Genomic DNA, 25,167 nt, shown 5'->3' on the forward strand with positions numbered 1-25,167 from the left:
TGAGAACGACAACAACAAGAAAGAATCGTGAGAGCAGTCCTGCAGAGGCCCCTTGCAGCCTTGTTTGGCTTAATTGTTGTGTCCATATTTGTCACTTACAGTTAAGCACTCTCTTAAGATTACTGTCATGCATAGGTGGTTTTTTCTTTCAGTGGCGAATGGAAAGTGTTTTCAGGCAATGAGTTGGGGGCCCTCCTGGGCTGGTGGCTCTTTACTTCTTGGAAAGAAAAGAACCAAGATCACAGCGCCCTCCAAAACTTATACATGTTGTCCAGCACCGTCTCTTCAAAAATCCTGCGAGCCATCGCCTTGAAGGAGGGTTTTCACTTTGAGGTATGGTGTTTGTGAGACTTGCCCCTTTCCCTTTCTTTTGCTCTGGAGAAAGTCTAAGGCATTTCTTTCTCTCTTGGATTATCCTTTTAGGAAACATTAACTGGCTTTAAGTGGATGGGAAATCGAGCCAAACAGCTGCTAGACCAGGGGAAAAATGTCTTATTTGCATTTGAAGAAGCTATTGGTAAGAGTTGAGTACCATGATCACATGATCAGTTAATTTATAGAATGCAAATAAATGGGCAAAGATTTGGATTTGCGTTCAAAGATTAACAGTGAAACAGAAGCATGCAGTTTGCTTTTCTTCTGTGACCCTCTGCACATGCTGAACTGTCCAACCCCAGAGTTGGCGTCACAGATTTTTTTTAGCTGAAAAGAATATCTCACAAATAATCAAGCCATTCGTGTAAGGAAGTGAATCCTCTCCCCTGATGACTATGAATAGTGATGTTTTGTACTTGGCTGTAGTAGCTTAAGAAAATCCTCCTACTTGGGGAGCTGTGGTATTTCCTCACTGTGGTGTTGATATCTAGGCCACATATAGTTCACTTCCTGTCACAGAGTGCCCTGCAGAGATATGTCCAGAAGAAAGGAGAAGCCACAGTTGTAGGACTTCCATCAGAGTGATTATCACCTGAAAGAACCAGCCAGGATGATGGGAAAACATTTGTCTTAAATAATCACTATAAATTAGTGAAAAGGAGAGCCACCAATAGAAACGTGAAATGCAAATGTTTGTGTTGGGGATATTTTAGCTGATTATTTAGTAAAAGTTACTATGTGTATGCTAAGTTGCTTCAGTCGTGTCCAACTCTTTGCAACTGTATGGACCATAGCCCACCAGGCTCCTCTGTCCATGGGATCCTCTAGGCAAGAATACTGGAGTGGGTTGTCATGCCCTCCTCCAGGGGATCTTCCTGACCCAGGGATTGAACCTTCAACTCTTATGTCTCCTGCATTAGCAGGTGGTTTCTTTACCACTAGTGCTACCTGGGAAGCCCAAAAATTTGTTTATCAAATATTTATTGCTTATCAATTACACACTGACCCTGAAGGAAATGGATGAACTGATGTTAGCCTGCAGTAGTTTATATAGGTGAGGTTAGTAACCACACAAAAGAGTATAGGCTCACTGTCAAGGTGAATCAGGTACTGGCAAAAACTATGGGAATTCAGAGAAGACAGAATAAGCATCGACTCGAGCAATTAGAAACACTTTTGTGTGAGCTGAAGGGCTGGACCTGGAAAATGAGGACAATTTTTCTAGAAGGGAGACTTTCCTTACAGGTTATTCGACAAATACTTCCTCTTTTTGTTCCTTTTTTTTTTTTTTAAATTAAAGCACAGTTGAGGGCTTCCCTCTTTATTTAACTTATATGCAGAGTACATCATGAGAAATGATGGGCTGGATAAAGCACAAGCTGGAGTCAAGATTGCAGGGAGAAATATCAATAACCTCAGATATGCAGATGACACCACAGTTATAGCAGCAAAAAAGCACTAAAGAGCCTCTTGATGAAAGTGAAAGAGGAAAGTGAAAAAGTTGGCTTAAAGCTTAGCATTCAGAAAACCAAGATCATGGCATCTGGTCCCATCACTTGAAGGCAAATAGATGGGGAAACAGTGGAAACAGTGGCTGACTTTATTTTTTTGGGCTCCAAAACCACTGCAGATGGTGACTGCAGTCATGAAATTAAAAGATGCTTGCTCCTTGGACGAAAAGTTATGACCAACCTAGACAGCATGTTAAAAAGCAGAGACATTGCTTTGCCAACAAAGGTCCATCTAGTCAAAGCTATGGTTTTTCCGGTAGTCATGTATGGATGTGAGAGTCAGACTGTAAAGAAAGCTGAGCACCGAAGAACTGATGCTTTTAAACTGGTGTTGCATGTACTCCAATGTTCATTGCAGCACTGTTTATAATAGCCAGGACATGGAAGCAACCTAGATGTCCATCTGCAGACGAATGGATAAGAAAGCTGTAGTACATATACACAATGGAGTATTACTCAGCCATTAAAGTGAATTCATTTGAATCAGTTCTAATGAGGTGGATGAAACTGGAGCCTATTATACAGAGTGAAGTAAGCCAGAAAGAAAAACACCGATACAGTATACTAACGCATATATATGGAATTTAGAAAGATGCAAATGAGAACCCTGTATACGAGACAGCAAAAGAGACACAGATCTATAGAACAGTCTTTGGGACGACTCTGTGGGAGAAAGTGAGGGTGGGATGATCTGGGAGAATGGCATTGAAACATGTATGTTGTCATATGTGAAACGAATCACCAGTTCAGGGTCGGTGCATGTTACAGGATGCTTGGGGCTGGTGTGTGGGGATGACCCAGAGGGAGGATAAAGGGAGGAGGGAGGTGGAAGGGAGATTCAGGAGGGGGAACTCATGTACACCCGGGGCGGATTCATGTCAATGTATGGCAAAACCAACCAATATAATATTGTAAAATAATCAGCCTCCAAAAAAAAAAAAAAGGACAAGTATGAAATAAACTTGTATGTAAAGATACAAAAAAAAAAAAACATGTTGGAGAAGATGCTTGAGAGTCCCTTATACTGCAAGGAGATCCAACCAGTCCATTCTAAAGGAGATCAATCCTGGATGTTCATTGGAGGGACTGATGCTAAAGCTGAAGCTGCAATACTTTGGCCACTTCACGCGACGAGTTGACTCACTGGAAAAGACTCTGATGCTGGGAAAGGTTGGGGGCGGGAGGAGAAGGGGACGACGGAGAATGAGATGGCTGGATGGCATCACCGACTCGATGGACATGAGTTTGAGTGAACTCTGGGAGTTGGTGATGGACAGGGAGGCCTGGCGTGCTGTGGTTCATGGGATCGCGGAGAGTCGGACACGACTGAGCGACTGAACTGAACTGAACTGATAACGTCATTTATAGTTATTATAAAATATTGGCTAGACTCCTTGTGTTGTACAATGCACCCTTATATATCATTTATTTTATACATAATAGTTTGTACTCAACAAATACTTCTTGAAGACCCGCTAGGCACTGGGCTAGATTGTTAAATACAATGGTGATGAATGAGAATCGTTTACATCCTTGACAGCCTCTCATGCAATAGGCAGGATGCATATAGGCGTGTGTATGCGCAGTGTGTAAAAGGACCCAATCCTTAGGATGTGTGTGTGACTCGTGTTTCTGCAGGATATATGTGCTGCCCTTTCGTGCTGGACAAAGATGGAGTCAACGCTGCCGTCATAACTGCAGAGTTGACCAGCTTTCTAGCAACCAAAAATTTGTCTTTGTCTCAGCAGCTAAAAGCCATCTATGTTGAGTAAGTTTCTATTGACTATTTAATTGAAGTAATTTTTTTTATCAGTTCAGGTGTACAACACAATGATTCAGTGTATGTCTATATTGTGAAATGATCACAGTAGATACAATTAACATGCATCCCCACACAGGAATATTTTTTAATGTTTTACTTTCTTCTTGTGCATGGGATACTCATATTCTTTCTGATGCTCTTGCTTTAGTTATGAATCCTATTTCTTATTAAAACTAAATAAGAGATCACCTTTTCCTTTTTCTACTTAAGCAGTTAATAGTAATTATCATTCATGATGACATTAATCCTTAATAAATGAGAACGTTAGTTACAGAAATGGCTAAGGGAAGAATGTGATTTTTTAAATGTCCAGTGTTGAAAAAGACTAAATGTGTTCATTAAACATCTGTTTAGTCTTTGTAGCAATTACTTAATTCTGCCTTTTTAGTGCAAAAGCAACCAGACACAAGGTAATGGGCATGACGTGGCTGTATTCCAATGATAAAACTTTTATTTCTAAATAGAGACTGAGGGCCACACAGCAGGCCAATGATTCCTGGGGTTTATTGTTGGACCTCTTTATTTAATGCCAAATTATTCCTTTGAAATTGGTCGTGGTGGTTTTAGAATATACTGTTTGATAGATACATGTTCAGTGTACACTGTGCACAATTATTTGTTCATTTGCATGTAACCATGTTTCTATTGATAGGTATGGCTACCATATCACCAGAGCTTCGTATTTTATCTGCCATGATCAAGAAACTATTAAACAACTATTTGAAAACCTTAGAAACTATGATGGGAAGAGTAATTATCCAAAAACTTGTGGCAGATTTGAGATTTCTCACATTAGGGACCTTACAACTGGCTATGATGATAGCCAACCTGATAAAAAAGCTGTAAGTAATGTTTTTTTATCAGTAAAGTCTTCTCTATTTACTTTTTCACTGTGCTTTGAATAGTTCAACCTATTTAAACGTATAATTAATTGAAGCTGATTTTAGGCATTGTTATAAATAAGCTGTTAAAATATAGAGATAATTTTAAAACATGAGCTAAAACTACAGGGATTCTCACTAGTCATTTCAGCCCATGCCATCTTTTAACACAGCAGGAAATCGATATAGTCGGCTCTCGGTATCTTAGGGTTTCACATCATAGACACCGAGGGTCAACTTACCACACTAGTGTATATAATGGACTTAAGCATCCGTGGATTTTGGTATCTGCAGGGGCTCCTGGCACCCTCCATGGGTGCTGAGGGATGACTACTCAGAAATGTAAGACCTGCCTGTGGTTAGAAGCTAATTGGTGATGCTCTGGGTAGAATCTGGGTCTTCTCCGGCTTTTCCTCTCTTTCAGCAGTTGAACTTGAAAAAACATCAGAATCACCTGGTGGCCAGGTTAAAACACTGAGTGCTGCAGCCCACCCCATATTTGCCTTTCTAATAAGTGCCCTGCTGATGCTGATGTTACGCATCCAGCCTTGAGAACTACCGTTAGCTTCCTCCTTCAGTTCAGTTAAGTTCAGTTCAGTTGCTCAGCCGTGTTCGACTCTTTGCGACCCCATGAATCACAGCACGCCAAGCCTCCCTGTCCATCACCAACTCCCGGAGTTCACTCAAACTTTTACCCTATTCTCTGACTATATGGGAGTTGTTGGGGCTTCCCTGGTGTCTCAGATGGTAAAGAATCCACCTGCAGTGTAGGATGCCCAGGTTCAATCCCTGGGTCGGGAAGATCCCCTGGAGAAAGGAATGGCTACCCACTCCAATATACTTGCTTGGAGAATTCCATGGACAGAGGAATGTGGTGGACTATAGTCCATGGGGTTGCACAGAGTTGCACATGACTGAGCAACTAACACTAATTCATTCATTCATATGGGAGTTGTTAGCTATAGCACATGAGTTCAAATTCTTCCTACCATGTGGATCCCCGACTGGAGTCAAAAGAAGGCACAAATATGGCAGAAGATAGTATTGCTAACTATGGCAAGTGGGTAGGGAAGAAGAGTAAGAATATCCTTTTGAGATGCTGGACATTTGCTTTAATATTCTCCTTTTTATATTTTTTAATTTACATCTGCACACAATATGTTTTTAAAAGGCAAATGGTATTAAAGGGTTATGAAGAAACTTGGCAGTTCCACCTCCTACCCTTTCATTGCCGTGTGTCAAGAAAATCACCTTCCCTCTTAGTTGTTTCTCTGGTGTTTACCACCAGATTTCTAAATAACATGCTCATGTGGTGATGCTTTGACTTATTAGTGTTAGGCTTTATTAATTTTCTATGATGGAGATTGGAGGAGGAAATGGCAACTCACTCCAGTATTCTTGCCTGGAGAATTGCATGGACAGAAGAGCCTGGCAAGCTACAGTCCATAGGGTCGCAAAGAGTCAGACACTACTAAAGCGACTTAACATAACAACATGATGGAAACAGAGATTTCGTTCTTAGAGTTGCAGCATTCACAACTCTTCTCCCCTGCCCTTGCAGTACATTTGTACCACAGGTTTTGGCAACATCAGATTCCAAGCTTGTATTATGATGACTAGTAACTATTATTTTCTGCTTTGCTAAGTAGTGTACTTTGCTTAGGTTTCCCTTACATTGTATAAAGAATTATTTTTTCTGTAATTAATAGCTGCTTTGTTCTTTCATTTGCATGGATTTCTATGTATTCCTCACCAGTTCTTCCCACATCCTTCAAATATCTTTCAGTAGGGTTTTCTACCTAGTCCAATGATTCTGTGCTTCTGTTGGTTCCATCTTGTTTCCAATGGCCTCCCTTCTGGCCCCTTTCTCTGGGGAGGACCCACCGCTCTCTGGGTCGAATGCCCAGCTGTCATCCTGGGAATGCTCTTCACTACTCTCTGGGGTTATATCCCTTGCTCCTGGACGCCTTTTTATAATTAGCTTCCTAAATCACATTTTCTAGTAGCTTCCTAAGAAGAAGTGAATAGAGGTAAATTTTTGGAGGTATTTAGGTCTGAAAATATCTTGCTCTACCCGCACACTTTATTGACTCACAGTTTTGAAAGCAGTGTTCCATGTTTGTTAAGCTGTGGGGCATCCATCATTCATTTATTCAGGAAATAGTTGGGACCTGCTGTGTGCTGCATCCAGGGATAAGGATGCCATACTCATTCAGTCCTTTGTGTGCAATTTTTTTTTCTCTGTGGAAAGTATTAGGAACATTCCACTGAACCTTGGGTTCAGAATTTCAGTGATAAGCTTTTAGTGTGGGCCTCCTTTCTTTCATTTTTCTGGACACTTGGTTGGTCTTTGTTGGCCTATGGAGTCATTTCTTTCCATCCTGAGAAACTCTTGGTTTTTTTCAAAGGAGGAGGCTGGATGGTTGTTTTCCAAATAAACTTTTCCCTCGAGTTTTCTGTTCTCTCCTTCTTGACGAGCTCTTCGACGCTGACCCTCCTGGAGTGATGTCCTACTTTCCGTGTTTCCCTCTTCCCATTGTCCATCTGTGTCTTCCTTTCCTACTTTTGGGGACATTACCCCCCATTAAATGTCTGCTTCTTTGAACATTTCAGCTATTAAAAGTAATATCTTGTTTCATGTATATTATCTTATCTCTATTAAGGATATTAAGTACAGCTTTTTTTTTTTAATGTAGATCTTTCTTCTATGAATTGTCTTTATTTCCTTCAAGGTCTTCTGGGGACACCTCGCTGTCACCCTTGTCTCCTGCCTAAGGGTAATAAGCTGGGATGGCGAGTCCCTGGAAGTGGTGGAGCGGTCCATGGGACCTGGGAGGAGGGGTGCTAGTGTTCAGTGCGGGGGCTCTGACTTGCTCTCAGTTTTCTCCATGCCCTGCCTTCCATGATGCCCAGTGTCCCCAGTTTGTAAGCTCTTCTGTTTCAGTTATATCAGAGATTTAAGCCGTCTCCTGATGAGGTGGTTTATTGACCACATGGGCAGAAGTTGAGGATCTGGGAGGATCCAGTAGTTCCTTTCACATGCTGCCTTTGTCTGCCTTTGCCTCATGCCTGCCCTTTGCAGTACCTGATGCCCCGGTTAGTGAGCTTTGGCAGGGCTCTGCAGAGCATCCTGACTCGGTTCTTGTCTGCCCTTTGTAGGCGCTCCCTGGTCATTGTCCTGTGTTCCAGCAGATCCCTTCAACCCCTTCATCTGGTTTCTGATTGCCACGATTGGTTGGCAAACCCCTCCAACAGCTGCTGCCGCTTTGCCCTTGTGTGCTTTTTTATTTTAATACTTTGGTCACTTTAGTAGAGTTTGAAGAGCAGTCAGCCATGATACATATACCAGAAGCTTTTGAAAGTGAAATAAGCTTATTTCACTGTTTTGTGTGGTTTTGTAATGCATTATTAATCGGTTCAAAACAATTTCTTGTGAAAGGGTGTGTTTTTATTTTAGAAAAACTTTTAGTAGCTTTAATAAAACTACAGAGGTAAAAAGTAGTATACAAAGTTACTTTATTTTCACAAATTGCCTTATTATTATTTGTTTCATTTATACTGAGTATATTTTCTGACTTCCTCAAATGTGTTCTTCTTTTTTTTACATTTACTTTCTTGCTTATTTGAGGAAAAATATTAGTTAGGTTAAAAACAACTTACGTTGTTTTTACTTACTAATAAATTTATAACATGAAAATTAATTCCTAGATTCTCCCGACCAGTAAAAGCAGCCAAATGATCACCTTTAGCTTTGCTAATGGAGGCGTGGCCACCATGCGGACCAGTGGGACAGAGCCCAAAATCAAGTACTATTCGGAACTGTGCGCCCCCCCTGGAAATAGGTATGGATGGCAGCAGCTGTAGTTTTTATTCCTTAAACTTCTTAAATTCTCTGCAGACACTAAGTAAAATAGCTCATCTTTCCAGTATGTAGTTTAAGTAAGAATGTTGTTTCAGAACCTGCAGCAATATTGTGATTTTAACAGCTGTTTGAAGTATCGAGGATCTGGAGTGCTTACTTTCTACTTATTTCCTTCTAAAATTTCCCTGTATGGGAAAACTTCCTAATTTCAGTAATATTAATAAAATTTCCTTTTTCTAGTATTTTTTTATTTGAGCCTGGCATCAGTGACTTTTTCTCCATGTCTCTGGTACAAATAATTAAAATCCATTAATGAATTAAATTAATGAAATTAATGAAATCCATCCAATGAATTACAAATCCATTCAACAAATATCTTTGAGCATCCATCGTGTGTAAGTCATGCTGGGTTTTGGGGCAGATAAAGAGCCACAACAGAAAATGTCCTCACTACCAAAGAGCTGATGGTCTAGTAGCTTCAAGGTCATGTTTTGTGACCTTGTAAAAGGTTTGAACTATAAAGAAAGCTGAGTGCCAAAGAATTGGTGCCTTTGAACTGTGGTATTAGAGAAGACTCTTGAGAGTCCCTTGGACTGCAAGGAGATCGAACCAATCAATCCTAAAGGAAATCAGTCCTGAATATTCATTGGAAGGACTGATGCTGAAGCTGAAACTCCAATACTTTGGCCACCTAATGCCAAGAACTGACTAACTGGAAAAGATCCTGATACTGGAAAATATTGAAGGCAGGAGGAGAAGGGGTTGACAGAGGATGAGGTGGTTGGATGGCATCACTGACTCGACAGACATGAGTTTGAGTAAGCTCTGGGAATTGGTAATGGACAGGGAAGCCTGGCGTGCTGCAGTCCATGGGGTCGCAAAGATTGGACACGACTGAGCGACTGAACTGAAAGGGTTTGAGTCACTCAATTTCCAACACCTGTAACATTTGGAACTTTATCAGCCGTGGTACATGTAGCTAGCACATGTAAATGTAAAGTTACACATTTAACAGTCGCTTAGCTTTCACTTCTCTATTCAGAATACAGTTCAAAATCAGGAAATTTTTTTTTAAGTGAATTAAGTCAGTGCTATCCAACAGAAATAAAATATGAGCCACATATGCAATTTGAAATTTCAGTTCAGTTCCTTATTTGCAACAGCCACGTTGCAAGTGCACCATAGCCACGTGTTGCTAGTGGCTGCTGTAGTGGACAGCAAAAGTCTGTTTAGGTGGTAATGGCACATACACCCCAGAGCATTGTTCAGAGGGTTTTTATGGCTTGTGAACCAAATTTTCATTATGTGGAAATAAGAGCAGAGGAAATTTTCTGAGCATCCTAAATTAGCCAGCCAATGACAGATTAAATGTAGCAGGTTAGAGGGGCCGGGGAAGATTTGTTGCAGTTGAACTTTCCTTAATCAGGGAGAAGTGAGTCCTGACAGCAAAGCGAGAAACAGTAAAACAAAACTATAAACCTTGGGTACAAGAACTCAGAATATTTACCTGTCGGGGAGTTTATCATAAAGGAAATAGCTAGCTACATTCAAATGAACCCTGAATCTTCTGAATAATTCTCATTTCTCATTCTTACTTACTGTTTCCATATTTCTGTGACTCACTGTTTTGAAAACAAATGAACATTAAATCCAATTGAAAGATCTGTATTCAGGGAATTTCCCTTGCGATCCTGTAGTTAAAACTGCTCTTCTGCTGCCGGCGGTTCAAGTTTGATCCCTGGTTGGGGAGCTAAGATCCCACATGCCATGCAGCATGAACAAAAAATTTAAAAAACAAAAAGATCTATTTTCTCTATATATTTATCTTTTCCTTTTCATTATCCTGTGAAAATATATGTAATTTAAAAAAAAAACCTTTCTTTTATAATAACAACTTACTACTCAAGGGTCTATGGTATTTATATTTTTCACATGGCTTATTGAGTGGACTTAAATTCAAATATTAGTTTCTAAATTGCTGAAGATACTTTGAAAGTTTGCCATTTTATTATCGTCATTGAGAAATGTCTAATTATAAGTCTGTTATCAACCCTCCAATTGTTTGCACATAAATGAGTATTTTCCACATGCTTAAAATCTTGATTTCGTTAAAGAGATCTAGTTCCCTAGATTTTTATTTATACTTTAGTTGTGACCTTTTTGTTCCCAAAGTAAAATTAAAAAGATAAACAGGGGATCTGAGTTCTTGGTGAGTGACCAGCAGGCCCACTAGGAGGCTCCTCATCTCTTCCATCCTGGGAAGGATCTACACATGAGGCTTCAGCCAAGCTCCCAATAGTTTGAAGACAGACAGGATCAGAAAACTGGGACGTTAGTCCATAGATATGATGTCTGGACTCAAGCAAGGCATCAGCACCTAACACAACAGCCATAAAGCCATGGCTAAGGTTTCCTTATTTTCTGATAATGCTAAATATTATTAATATATTTTATATCATGAATTCTATTCATTTGTAGAATTCCACAACCCACTAACGCTTTAGAATAGAAAATCTTTTTTCAAATATAAGTACTACTTTTAAAATTTTTTGTTGGGGTTGATGTCTTTGTCTTTTTTTATTATTATTATTATTATTGTTTTTGGGGGGTCTTTGGCCATGCCACATGACTTGTGAGATCTTAGTTCCATGACCAGGGTTTGAATCTGCACCCTCGCCAGTCAAAGCACGGAGTCCTAAACCACTGAACCACCAGGGAATTCCCTTGATGTCTTTAGTTTTGTCCAACTTTTTATTTTGAAAATTTTCAAACCTACAGAAATGTAGAAATAGTGTAGTGAATAAGCACATACTCCTCACATAGACTAGGGGTTGGCAAACTTTCTGTAAAGAGCCAAATAGTATCTATTTTAGGGTTTATGGACCACACAGTGCTTGTTACAACCACGCAGCTCTGCTGTCGTGGATGGAAAGCACCCACAGACATAAAAGAGTGGTCGTGGCTGTTTCCCAGTGAAACTACTCAAACAGGCCGAAAGCCATAGTTTGCCTACCCCAACCTCGTCTCAGCAGTCGCTAATATTTGGCAATATTTGCTCTCATATTTTTCTCAGCCATTTGAAAATAAGTCGCAGACTTTAATACTCATCTTCTAAGAACAAAGATCCTCTCTTACTATCTCAAAAATTAGGCAATAATTATGTCAAGCAGGGTTCTAACAGATAAAACCAGCAGGAGATACATAGTAAATTAAATTCATTGATGAGTTTTAGTTTAATGGATATATATATATTTTTTTTTAAAACACAGTAATTATTAGCCAGTGTGCCTTCCTGAGAACTGTTATTTTCCTCAAAGCACATTTTTGGGGAAGGAAAAAAAAGACTTGTGTAATTCATATATATTTATGAAGCATAATTACTTTATATGTTACCAGTGGGGATAAAAATAATTATAATGATAGCTACATTTATTGAGGTTTTTGGGCCAGGTTGTGCTAATTGCTTTATATAATTTATCTCAATCTATACAACAACTCTTTTGAGAGGATAGTCTTTATTTCAGTTTTACAAATGAAAAATCTGGGCCTCTGAGAGGTCAAGTCACTTGCCCAAGGGCACAGAGCTAGTAAGTAATAGAGCCAGAATTATTGTCTGTAATAAAATGAATTGTTTTAGTTTTACTGGTTAACTGTTACAATGTAAGAATGATCTTAACTAATTACAAAGATTGCCTATTTTGTTAAAGATGGTCAGGTATAAAGTATTAAAAGTTTGAATTGAGGGATTTAAATTTTTTTTATTGAACTTCTTGGTTTTAAATACAGTAAGTCACATCAGCTAGTAGCCTGATACATAGCCTGACACATAAATTAGACACATGTCTAATTATGTCTGTTTTATCTATTAATCAACCCTCCAATTGTTTGCACATAAATGAGTATTTTTCACGTGCTTAAAATCTTGATTTCGTTAAAGACATCTAGTTCCCTTTATACTTTAGTTGTGACTTTTTTGTTCCCAAAGTAAAATTAAAAAGATTTGGAGTCTGAGTTCCTGGTGAGTGACCAGCAGGCCCACCAGGAGGCTCCCCATCAGTTCCATCCTGGGAAGGCTTTACACATGAGGCTTCAGCCAAGCTCCCAATAGTTTGAAGACAGACAGGATCAGGAACATTCATGTCCTGCAAGACCACGGACTTGCGGGAGATATCTGTCACAGTTCAATGGGATTTAATGACAACTGGAGTCATGAAAGTTTTCTCTGCACTCTTAAGTATGGACCCTGCAGAACTTTTAGGGATGCTAGGCTACAGATTGTGTGTTTTGAAAATTCTTATGGGACTTCCCTGGTGGCCCAGTGGTTAAGACTCTGCACTTCCAGTGCAGGGGGCAGGGATTCGATCCTTGTTCAGGGAACTAAGATCCCACATGCCTCACATGGCCCCCCAAAAAATTCTTATGAGAAGTGCAAAGGTGTGGTTTTGTTTATAGTAGAGACTTAGAGGAAAATAATGAATATTGTCTCATGGGCTTTTTATCCATGCCACAGATGTGTTCCCATGCTTAAGTAACTGGAGTTCTGTCTGATTTAACTCTTCACTTAAGAGTAAATATCAATGTTGCTTGATATTGGGAGTCTTTAAAACATGCCCCAGAATAATCCACTGACCTGGAATATTTTTCCCCCTTCTTTTGCAGTGATCCTGAGCAGCTGAAGAAAGAACTAGATGAACTAGTTAGTGCTATTGAAGAGCATTTTTTCCAGCCACAAAAGTATAATCTCCAGTCAAAAGGAGAGTAAACCATCCCAGCCTCGGGCATAATTACATTTACTTACAACTAAGCTGAATTTGATTTCTTAAGCAATGTTTTTGAGGGCCAAATAATTTAAAGTATTGCTACAAGTATTTTATTTTTTAATAGATCTGCATTCCTCCTTATTTTATGTTTGAATGTTAAGGGAAATAAAGAAAGATGGCCCAATCTAACAAACCAACATTCCTTTTAAAAGGCTGAGCCTGGACATCATCTGAATTTAAAAAATGAATGTTTTAAAAATAATTAACCTTCAAAAACATGTTGTGATTAATAATCTTTCATGAGAATAAATACCAAATATGTTTGTCCTCTAAAATTCATTTTATATGTAAGTGAAACAGCCATAAAGTCTATACAATTACTAAATTCTGGGCTGTCATATCTAAGCTAGCCACTTTTATATATGTGTATATTTGTATTTCTATCAAGTCCTTATGAGATAAATGAACAGAGCAACAAATGTGCTTTAGGGAAAATACAAATCATGGGACCCTATAAAGTGGAGCAAAAGGTACTTTAAAAAAGGTGAAGTTTTTTGACCTAAAACTTTATTTCTAATTATGCACCATTATACATGTGTAGGTGGTAGGAAAAAACAGCTTAACCATCTTTGTGTGGTGTGTGTTCATTTCCTCCTTTTAAATCTTGAATCAAACAGTTGGTTGTTTGACACTTGCAAAGTAGATTATTGTAATTTTTTTTTTTTGCTTTAGTACATTTAAATGTAATCTTGGTCCTAAAGTAGCAAGGATTATAAGCAATAACTTCGTGACTGACCTTGATTTTTTTTTTTTTTTGCCTTGTTTGTATGTGATCACAATCTAAAACCAGACGTTTCTAGGTTCATTATTTGATCTGTGCCACCTCATCACTGATGGCCTTATAACCTTCCAAAATGACTCCCAGCAAGTCCATGACCAAGGACCAAAAGTTCTTTATATACTTTATATATTTTGTATGATTCTTTTATTTTTAAACAAATGATTGCCTATTATTCTTAACTTAAATGATTATTAGCAGTTTCAGAACAATGAAAAATAACAATTCTGTTGTCAATCATGCTTCTAATGTGAAGGAAAGAATATCTGTATATCCTCTTAATAACATAGTTTGTCCCCTACCAGCACTCTTAAATATACAATATTCCATATATTCTATCAGCTGCTTCATTGTAGAAGCAATATTTATTTTTGTTTGATAATGTTTTCTAGTCTTAAACTGTACTCTGGAAAAAAGAAATTTTAGATCTGAGCACATAAATGGTACTCCATCACAGAGCTTGTCTCTGGAAATGCGAAGGTAATTTAAGATCTAGTCCTGCTTAATGGAGCTCAGGGTCTAATTGGAGGGCTAATAAGCAACTATTGAGTGCAGTATTTACACATTCTATGACTGAGTTATTTGTAAAGTACTCAGAGTTGAGAATTGTGAGAAAGGAATTCATTCTGCCCAGAGGAGGCTTCCCTTCAGGAGCAAGTAGCAGCTGAAGATGGAGAAGGAAGTCTTCCAGGCACAGAGCACAGCAAGAGCAGAAGTGTGGAGGTGCTGGGGTGTGTGTGGCTGGGGTGGGGTGGGGGGATTAAAACAGAACCCAGATGTAAATTTCAGTACCTGCCCCACTTCTCCCCATGAGCAGTGAGTGGGTGATTCAATTGGACCTAGAGGAGATCCCCCTCTATTTCCAAGTATCTCTTGACTTTTTCTTGTTATTATGGGATGCAAGGTAACTGTGTGGTGCATAAAACTTGCAACATGAGGCCTCTGCATTCTATTCTTGGTGCATTGGGAACAGCTCTGTGACCTTGGTCAGGTCACTTAGCCTCCCAAAGTCTCCATTTTGTTATTTTTTATGACTTTAGGGCAGTTCTAGGTTCATAGAAAAATTGAGAGGAAGATACAGAGATGTCTCATACCCACCTTACCTTGCCCCGAAGCATGCCAGCCTCCCCCATTCTCAACACCCCCCACCAGAGTGATACGTTTGTTACCATCGATGAACCTAAATTAATGCATCATTATCATCTGAACTGTGGGAACAAGAAAAAGATCAGTGAAGGAGTGAGGAATAGTAGGCAGAGCACAGAGGATTTTTATGGCAGTAAAAAATTTTTCTGTATGATACTGTAACAGTGAATACATGTCATTATACATACATTTGTCCTAATCCATAGAATGTACAAAACCAAAAGTGAATACTAATGTAAACTATGGACTTGGGGTGATGATTTTGTCATTTTTAAAATAAAGAGATTTTACTAAATGGTCTCTGAGGTCATTTCATGCTGCAGGTCTTTATATAAAAATCCATTAAGGGCACCATCAGCAATAATAAATCATCAGCAGTTCTCTTTGGCAGAATGCTTAACTAACCCTCTTAAAAGACCTAACATCTGAGATGGGGGAAAACATTTTGTACCACAGAGACAGGCAGCCTTAGGTTCCTATCCTGCCTAACCTTATAGTCTGGAGGGAGGGTAGGGGTGCTGAAATTGGGTATGAGAAAGGTAAAATTGGGTGACATGCAGATATCAGGAAACACCTGCATGCTCTGCAGGGGTGGAAGGCAGAAATGGGGGCTGAGCGCTGTGTAGCAGCCCCCTCTGCCTTCTAGCTAAGCCTGCTTGGGGAAGACAGTACAATTTGATGTAGGGATGGCAGTCCGTCTTCTCCTGGTGCCTGGAAAGAACAAATCCCAAGTGAAGTCCGAAAGTCTGACTTGTAGGAGGAAATGCAGGCCAACTGTTTTGGTTTTCTCTTTGTGGTGTTTCTGAAATAAAGAGACTTTTATTCTTCTCTCCCATAAGAAACATTGTCATTACCTCTCATTAATTTGTCTTGTTGATTTAATTCTATCATCATGCTATTAAAGGAAAGTATTATTATTTCTTGATACTGGAAACATGGTTTTAAAAAGAAATACTTAAGTAATGAAACAAATGCATGTGTGCTACTTTAAAGAGATTTTGAGAGGATAGCGTCTAAATCATATTTATAATTTCTACTTCCTCAGAGCTATTTGTGTATTCATTATATGTTCACTGATTGAGTCATGCTTGAATTTTGCTATGAGCCAGGCACTTTTCTGGATAGTGATAATAAGCTTGCATTTGTGACCTCAAGTAGTCTAGCTGAGGAAATCCATATGGATACACATGATTGCTGCATTGCAATAGTCAAGGGATTGAATTATGGGAGGCAGTTCTGTGATATCCCGTTTTGGCCTTGTCATTTTCAAGAACATCAAATTCAAACTCCTGACATTTTTGTTCAAAATAATTTGACTCTGGGAGGCTGTTTGCAGGCTGTTTCCCTGCATCATCCCTCTGTCCTGTTCTTGCTACCAACACACTTGTGTTGAGTAACTCAACTATTGAAAGCAAGATGTCACACTCTCTAGGCAGATGGGAAGCAAGAATTAAAATAATGCTCCTTCTAGAGACTTCCCCATGTAAGCTGCGGCTGCTGCTAAGTCGTTTCAGTCTTGTCCGACTCTGTGCAACCCCATGGACTGCAGCCTACCAGGCTCCTCCGCCCATGGGATTTCCCAGGCAAGAGTACCGGAGTGGGTTGTCATTGCCTTCTCTGCCCCATGTAAGCACAGGGCAGTAACTACTCAGATTTACTGGAAGAGAAAGATAGCTGTCTGGAGAGATGAGGCCCTCCAACATGAGCACATGGTGACCAGGGTGGAGAGCAGTGTTGGGGAATCTAGTTCCTCTTGGCCTGGCTTGCTTGTGTAGGTCTATGAAATTAAAAATTTCAAAACACTGGCCACTTCCCATTTGTGTCCAATGAAAGCTACTTTTGGTGTTTGCCACGAACCTGGTCCGTAACGGACTCAGGCACCCAGAGCCAAGATTTGGCTCCAGGTCAGACACATTTGAAACCATTTCAAAGCAGTGTTGTGCAACTTCCAAAGGAAAGTTACCATTGCAGTTTACAGAGATGACGAGACCTGATTGTGTCCTTCAAATACATTGTTCCGAACTATTTCACCTTAGCTATTTTCCTTAAATCTCTAGGTGGCAAGAATGAAATGTAGCTCCATAGCTGATAAGTGTTCCTAAAACAAAAGCAAACCTCAGGTGGAGGCTTGAGATAACTTCTTTGCTGGTCCAGCAGGCTTCCTTATTTTTTCCTTCTGAACCCTAAGTCGGTTCATTCCCCTAAGTGGAATCATCCATTCTCTGCCCTCTGAAAGTGCCGTTATGCTCAAAGCTGTAATTGTCCTAAGTGCAGGACTACAGGCTTTTCTCCCAATTTCCAATCCCATATTACCGTCTGCCTCCTTGGGCACTCCTACTCAGATGCCCTCAAATTAGATCCACGTAGCGCAACTCCGAATCTGTTTTTCATCTTCAGTTAGTGCCTCAGATCCCCAGATTCAGTTAGTTCCTCCAGTCTAATCTGTACACAGCCACCTCAGAATACCTGCCGGGAGTCTTTGGTGATTTTAACATGTGACTTGCTCCCTTTCCTTTTCAAACTTATGGAAAATTTCAAATGTGTACAAAGAATCATGCAATGAGCCTCCCAATGCCCATCACCTAGCTGTAGCAAATCATGGCCAATCCCATTTCATTGAAATCTCCTTCTTGCCCTATCTCTACAGGACAATTCTAAAGCAGATCCCAGACCTATCTTTGTATCTGTAATTATTTCAGTATATATCTGTAAAAGATAAGGACATACTGACTCACACATACACATACACACACACACACATACCACCATATTACTTTTGTTACACTTTAAAATGTTTACAACTCCTTAACATCATCAATTACGTAGTCAATAGGCAAACCAGTCATTTGTCTTATATGTGCTAATTTAGTCTTTGCTTGAAAAAAAAGTATGTTATTCGCTCAGTTGTGTCTGACTCCTTGCAACCCCATGGACTATAGTAGCCCACCTGTCTCCTCTGTGCCTGAGATTCTCCAGGCAAGAATACTGGAGAGGGTAGCCATTCCCTTCAGGGGATCTTCCTGACCCAGGGGTTGAACCCATATCTCCAGCATCTCCTGCATTGCAGGCAGATTCCTTACCATCTGAGCCACCAGGAAAGCCTCTCTTTGTTGGAATCAGAGTTCAAATAGTATCCACTTACTGCATTGATTAACAGGTCTCTTAAAATATCTTTTAATTTGTAAATTCTTCACCCTTTTTTTTTTCTTTGTAAATCTATTCCAAACTGAATGATCTGTCCCACAGGGTTTCCCACATTGTGAATTTTGCTAACTGCCTCCTCATTGTGTGTTTAACATGTTTCTTTGTGCCCTACAGGTCATGTAAGGTGGTATGGAAGATGGAGAAGCTTGCTCTGATTCAGGTTTGATTTTTGTGGAACTTGGGGACAAGGGTAACTGAGGTGAATGTAAAGCTTATGCTGCCTGCTGTGCTGTGAGCAATACAGTCCTTTGCCTCTGACTCACCAGCCTCACATGTCTTCTACTTGTATCCATGAATCAGTGACAGGTTGATTCATTAGCCTGCAAACAGACAAATTCTCAGACTCTTTGCAGTTCATAACAATAAGAAAAGGGAAGTTGTACTACCAAATATTAGGATTTATTATAAAGATACAGTAATAAATTTGGCAGAGAGATGAACAGATAAACCAATGGAAGGAAATAGCGAATAATCACATGTATGTAGAAGAAATTGGTAAATGACCAACATGGCATCATAAGTCTATCTGTAAGGGAAAACTATTTAGTTAAAAACTCTGGAACAATTAACTATCCAGATGGAAAAACTAAAATTAGATCCCTACCTCAAACCATATCCAAAGCCATATGGAAGTGACTTGTAGTTGAACTCAGGATCTAAATGTGAACACAAAAATTCTCAGAAGAAATTCACAACATTGTAAATCAACTATACTTCAATTAAATAAATATTTTTTAAAACTACCCATTGCAGGCTAAAAAAAAATTTAGAAAAAATTAATTGCAGGAGATTGTCTCTATGATATCATGGTAGAGAAGGATTTCTTAAAGGAGGAATTAAAAACCCCAACCATAAAGCAAAAGAGTCAACCACATTTGTATAATAAAAGCCATTACAAATAGAATTAAAAGACAACCCACAGTTTGGGAGAAGATATTAGTAACTTTTCTAACAAAATTGGTGATGAGTTTTTATGTTACTTTTATTAACTTTGAATCCTACACAACTTGTGAGCGTAAATCCATTTTATACACTCATGTGACACAGATTTTGAATTTTGATGAGGAGCCCAGTCTCCTCACCTGTGATCCCCAGCCCATCTTCCATCTCCACCCAGTGTCTCAAGCAAACTACATGTTTCTCTGATTCTGGATCAGAGAGTACATTTTTTTCTGGTTTCCTTTTCACAGAGGCACAGTCCTTTACAGATGTCTCGGGCACTGGAATTAAGATAGCACACCATGAATAAGAACAAGAAATTAGAAAAAAAGAACCCAATAAAACTATTAAGGGAGAAAAAATAAAAAACAAAACAACTGGGTCAGTTCCAACTCCCTGCCTCCTACCAGTCTAGGGCCACATTTCCAAGCACCCATGCATGTGTGTGTGCGTGTGCGTGTACGCGTGTGTGTGTGTGTGATATGTTATACCCCAGCCCTCGAGACCCACCCTGGTCTCATACCTCCCTCAGGCCATAGGTCTCCAGTGGTTGCTTTCTGGTTTTCTCAGTTTATGAAGGAACATTTTTAACATGTAGGAAATATATATTTTATTTAGGATGCAACTGTACATTTAAAAGCATTTTGTTCCATTTTATCTAGCACTAATGTCTATTTGAGTTGTGAGCCTCCTGCTCACTCCACATGCTGCCAGAACTGGTCCAGCCCTGGCTGGGCTTTCCTGCGCACCCCACTGCTGGGCACCCCACTACCACCCAGCAAAACCTCATTGAGGGGGAACAGGGCCTAATGGAATTTTGAAAGACTTTTAAGTTGTAAAATTTTAACTTGAAAAATGTTACTGGCTTTGAAGACACTTTCCAGTCCTTGCTGGAAAAACTTTGACCATTTAAAAGGGAAAAATGTTTCCAACTTTTTCTTTATAGCAATCATTACACTGCTTCTGAAGCAGCATAAATGCTGAATTCCTGGAGTCTGAATTTCCAAAAAGATTGGGGTTACTTGAAATAGCCTATCAGGTTAGTATCCTGTGCTCCCTATGGAGAGATGAAAGAGGAAAGAAACCTGAGAAACCCAGACAGGAAGGGAAAGCAGAGAAATTGGAACACTGAAATACAACAATATGGCGGCTCTGCCACACACCAGATTCTCAGTACTTTACTTTTGAGCTATGTGTGCTCTCAGTCGCATCCGACTCTTTGCAACCCCATGGACTATAACCTGCCAGGCTCCTCTGTCCATAGAATTTTCCAGGCAAGAATACTGCAACAGGTTGCCATCTCCTACTCCAGGGGATCGTCCCAACCCGGGGATCAAACCCTTGCGTTTCCCACATTGCACCAACTGGAAAACCCTTTACTAACTCATGAATTCTGTTGAAAACATTGTAAGGTAAGTACAGTTATTTTTATTCTCACCTCATAGGTGGAAACACTGAGAACCAAAATAAGTCAGTTAAGTAATTTGTCTAAGTTTCCAAAGCTAGGCAGTGATCCATGGCTGCCTGAGTCTGATCACTGTGACAAGAATGGGGTCTTTCTTCAGAAGAACATTCAAACCTAAAGAAACTTCTGTGGTTATGGACTGTTAAAGGGTAATTTAACACATATTTGTCGAATCTTGTCACTGGTTATAGGAAGAAATGAATTGTGAAACAGTAGACATTGAGGTCCACATGTGATCTTGTAGTATGCCAAGTGCAAATGAATTTTTGAAGCCCAGGATTGGTAACATGACACTAAGAAAATACAACTCGAAAGAATCTCTCAGGATACTAAGAATAGTTGTAGATGTTATCTTAACACACAGTGTATTAATCTTGGAGAACTCATGCAATATGGAAAATTGCCAGGAAATATAAATTTGGAAAATACATTACCCCCTGCATTAGTTAGCTTCATATGAAACCACCTCAAACACGAGTGACTTAAGGCAACAGCCACTGAATTAGCCTGTATGGGCTCTTTCTTCAGTCTCTCCCTGCCCTTGCATTTGGGAGACATTTGGGGAACCAACATTGCTGAATCAGTGCCCTTCAATTTCCCTTGTCTTCTCATCTCTATTAAAATTGTGTTCTCAAAGATGAGGGCCTTCTAACTTTCCCCATTTCCCCACACTCTCTTTGACTTCCCAAGAGCTCTTAACCTGAGATCAAAGTTTCTCCAGTGATTCTGTGTGTAGAATGCAGAGAATCAGTGAACTTGGACAGAAAACAAGAAACATTTTTAAAATTACTTCTAGAAGCTCTGACCAAGATTTAGGTTTTCTTCTAATTATAAATGAAAGCAACAAACCACAACAGTGTCATTAGGCCCTGCGATTTTGTCATCAATTGAAATCACCTATGTTTTACATTTCAGCTGCCACAGGTATCTCAGACTATCATTCATACTCATCACTACAAAATCATGGTAGTTATTAGATCCTACTTGACCCATGGCCAGATTTTGTTATTCAGTATGCTAATAATGAAGCACATATAAACCCCTTACCCGATATGTGGTTTGCAAATGTTTCCCCATTCCTTAGGGGGAATTTTTGTTGTTTTGATTGTTTCCTTTGAGGGAATTTTTAGTTTGACATAGTAATTCTTACATTTTTAAATGATTGGGAAAAAATGTTTTAAGGATAATAGTTCCTGCTATGTAAAAATTCATGAAATTCCAATGGCAGTGCCCTTACTCACTAGAACACAACTATATTCATTTGCTTACATGTTGTTATGGCTACTTTTGCACTACAATGACAAAATTGAAAGTTGGGACAGAGAAGGAATAACCTGCAAAGGCTAAATTATTTACAATGGACTTTCAAGAAAGTTTGTTGACCATGAATTAGAAGAGCATAAGGGTCCTGAAGACTGGGACGATATCTCATATTTGCTTATATCACTTCAGTGCCTAGTCCAAGCCAGAGAAAGAATCACTAATGAACAAATCTCTGTGCTGGTTGATTCTTCTAAGCCTTTTGTGGTACATACCTGCCAGTCTTGGCATCTCGGTAGATTCTAACTCCCTCTTAGTTTTTTCTCTAAGCTTCAATTTTAAGGACTCAAGTTCCTTTCCTTTGAATAACAGGAGAACTTCATCTTACATTTTATATTTAGCAACAGGAAAAGGAGAAGAGGGCTGAATGTCTCTAGTTCAGCTCTACTGTTAAAGGAAATTACTAAGTAATGTAGCAAGCTCCCACTATAATGTTGCACAATAGGAATTACTAGGCAAGAGAAAAAAAAAGTGATCAAAAGGAGACTACCCTGCATCACATTTCTTCAGTATGCACTGATAAGGGGAAACCTTGACTCAGTTCAGTGGACATTTCCCGAAGCTAAAGGGAAGGGGTCAGAAGAGCCCAGCAGAAGCTCAGTCCTCCCACAGAACATCTTTCATCAAGGAAGGTTCTTCTGAAAGCCAGGGCAATAACCAGGCTCTCCTTATATCTTCTTAAACCACACAACTCTTGTACACTACTGCCCTCAAAAACAGTCATTTAAAAGTCAGTAAAATTGTACAGGGTTTTCCCCAGTGGCTCAGCGGTAAAGAATCCGCCTGCAATACAGGAAACTCGGGTTCAATCCCTGGGTCAGGAAGATCCCCTGGAGAAGGAAATGGCAACCCACTCCAGTATTCTTGTCTGGGAAATCCCATGGACAGAGGAGCTTGATAGGCTACTCTGCCAGGGTGGCAAAGAGTCAGATAGGACTTAGCGACTGAACATGACAACAATATGGTACAGAGGAAGAAAGTTAGACTTGGAGGTAGAACATCTAGGTTAAAATTCAAATGTTCTAAGTCTAAATCTCTTCATGTATTATATACAATGAGGGAAAGGGGGGAAATAACACTCACCTTTGAGGGCTACTGAGAAGATTAATAAGATAAGATGTCAATTACAAAGCACTATGCACTTGGCATGGAGAAGGAAATGGCAACCCACTCCAGTGTTCTTGCCTGGAGAATCCCAGGGACGGCGGATTCCCTGGGATTCCCTGGTGGAATCCCTGGTGGGCTGTCGTCTATGGGGTCGCACAGAGTCGGACTCGACTGAAGCGACTTAGCTCAGAGCAGCAGCAGCAGATGCACTTGCAAAGAGCACGCCAGGTGATGATGAGGGAAAGCGTTTGGCACAGTGTGGAGCTGAGGGCTGAGCCAAGCAGGGTGATAGGTGCTCCGCCTGGCCTTTCATTCACTCATATTCATTCACGCCTGCTGGCTTCCAGAAGTGCCTGGAGGGCCTTAAATGCATGTAAGGCAAGAGAAAATGTAACAGTAAGTGAATAAGAAAATAGGACTAAAGGTGTAGGTGAAGCTGAGTGAAACTAGGAGTAAGGTAGAAAACCAGGGCTTCTAAGACTTTGGATTATCTGAACCAGGAAAATTCTCCCACAGACTGGGAACTGACAAAGCATGCTATCATTTTCTCTTACCAGGTAAAGACATCAAAAAACAAAACTAAAACAAGCAAACAAAAGCTCCTACCATTGATGCTCACCATCATTTCATTAAAGGAAGACTTTCTTTTGTTAATACCTACAAAGTGGGAAGAATGTGACCTCAGGACAGCCCAGTTGAGTTTTATGAAATTATACACTGTGACTCATATTTTGTCGTGGATGCATGAAAATTGGCACAAGCTGGCAAGGGCTTAGAATGGATACTTGTGACTTAATTAAAAATAACCCAGATACCTGCCAAGCAATGAACCCCCGTTGAGCCCATTAGTCAGGCCAGGGATGAAAATAAAACTAGTTGCTCAAAGAAAGAACAGTTATTCCTGGCAGAGTCTTGAGAGAAAATACTTCCTGGATTCTCCTTGAAAGGATATCAGATGAGGCACTGAATAATATCTCAGGGAATTGCCTAGTGATCCAGTGGTTAAGACTCCACATTCCCAATGCAGGGGCTCAGGTTTGAATCCTGGGCGGGGAACTAAACCCCACATACTGCAACTAAGACTTGGTGCAGCCAAATAAATAAAAATAAATACTTATTTTTTTAAAAAACCAATATTTCAGACTGAAAAAGAGATTTTTATAAAATGTATCCCCCTAATATGGACAAATGGAGTCATGCCAAAATACAATTTGATAAAAGAAATTTTTCTGGATATAGTCCAGGTAACTACTCTTCATTTGGGTTGATCTGAGATAGGAACTGATTATAGGGGATACAGATTTTAGAGGGCCAATGGACTTTGTATCTTTCAGAAAGTTTTCCAAAATGATCTTCTTCTTGACTAGATTTTTGACAAACACTGAATATGGATGAGTTCTCAATTGTTCCAAGGCATTGCAATCCTTGTGCCATACATCTGGAAATCCAATCCTGTGTTGATGATTAAACAAGGAGTCACATGCTTTAACAATCAGCTCACTTTGGGGGAGGAATGACATACCTCTTAGGACAGCTGACAAACTTGATGAGGGCACAAGGGATAAACGGAGGGAAACTTAAAAAGTTCCTAACCTAAGGAAGTATTATACAGATATACAAGAGCTCACAAATGTCATGTGTTACAAGCTATTTTCATCCATTCTGCACATATTTATTGAATTCCCACTATGTGCTGAGCTCTGGTCTATGCACTGGAGATACAGCTATGAACAAAACAGGAAAAATTTTCTGCCCACATAGTGGGGGAGCTAGGTGGAAACAGATGACAAATAAGAAATACAAGTGACTAACACAGTATATTAGAGGGTGATAAATGCGCTGAAGAAATATAAAATAGGATAAGAAGTGTGTGTGTTTCTGTTTTCAAAAGGTTGGTCAGAGAAGGCCTCATGGAGAAGGTGGTATTTAGTTTTTAA

At 39.6% G+C, this 25,167-nt stretch overlaps 1 protein-coding gene across 1 annotated transcript in view; it reads left to right on the top strand.

Moving 5' to 3' along the window:
- PGM2 (phosphoglucomutase 2) overlaps positions 1–15,490 on the top strand; it is a 38,196-nt gene extending 22,706 nt beyond the window's left edge. Inside the window, exons 9-14 of the mRNA XM_055434493.2 lie at positions 153–333; positions 424–517; positions 3,525–3,654; positions 4,361–4,550; positions 8,298–8,431; positions 13,111–15,490. Coding sequence (XP_055290468.1) covers positions 153–333; positions 424–517; positions 3,525–3,654; positions 4,361–4,550; positions 8,298–8,431; positions 13,111–13,213 — 832 coding nt within the window. The 3' untranslated portion in view covers positions 13,214–15,490. The remainder of the gene's footprint in view (positions 1–152; positions 334–423; positions 518–3,524; positions 3,655–4,360; positions 4,551–8,297; positions 8,432–13,110) is intronic.
- Positions 15,491–25,167: the final 9,677 nt, after the last annotated feature.

This window comes from Moschus berezovskii, chromosome 5 (assembly GCF_049115385.1).
Source record: "Moschus berezovskii isolate FMDL1 chromosome 5, NW_MosBer_1.0, whole genome shotgun sequence".
In the NCBI taxonomy this organism is placed as follows: Eukaryota; Metazoa; Chordata; class Mammalia; order Artiodactyla; family Moschidae; genus Moschus; species Moschus berezovskii.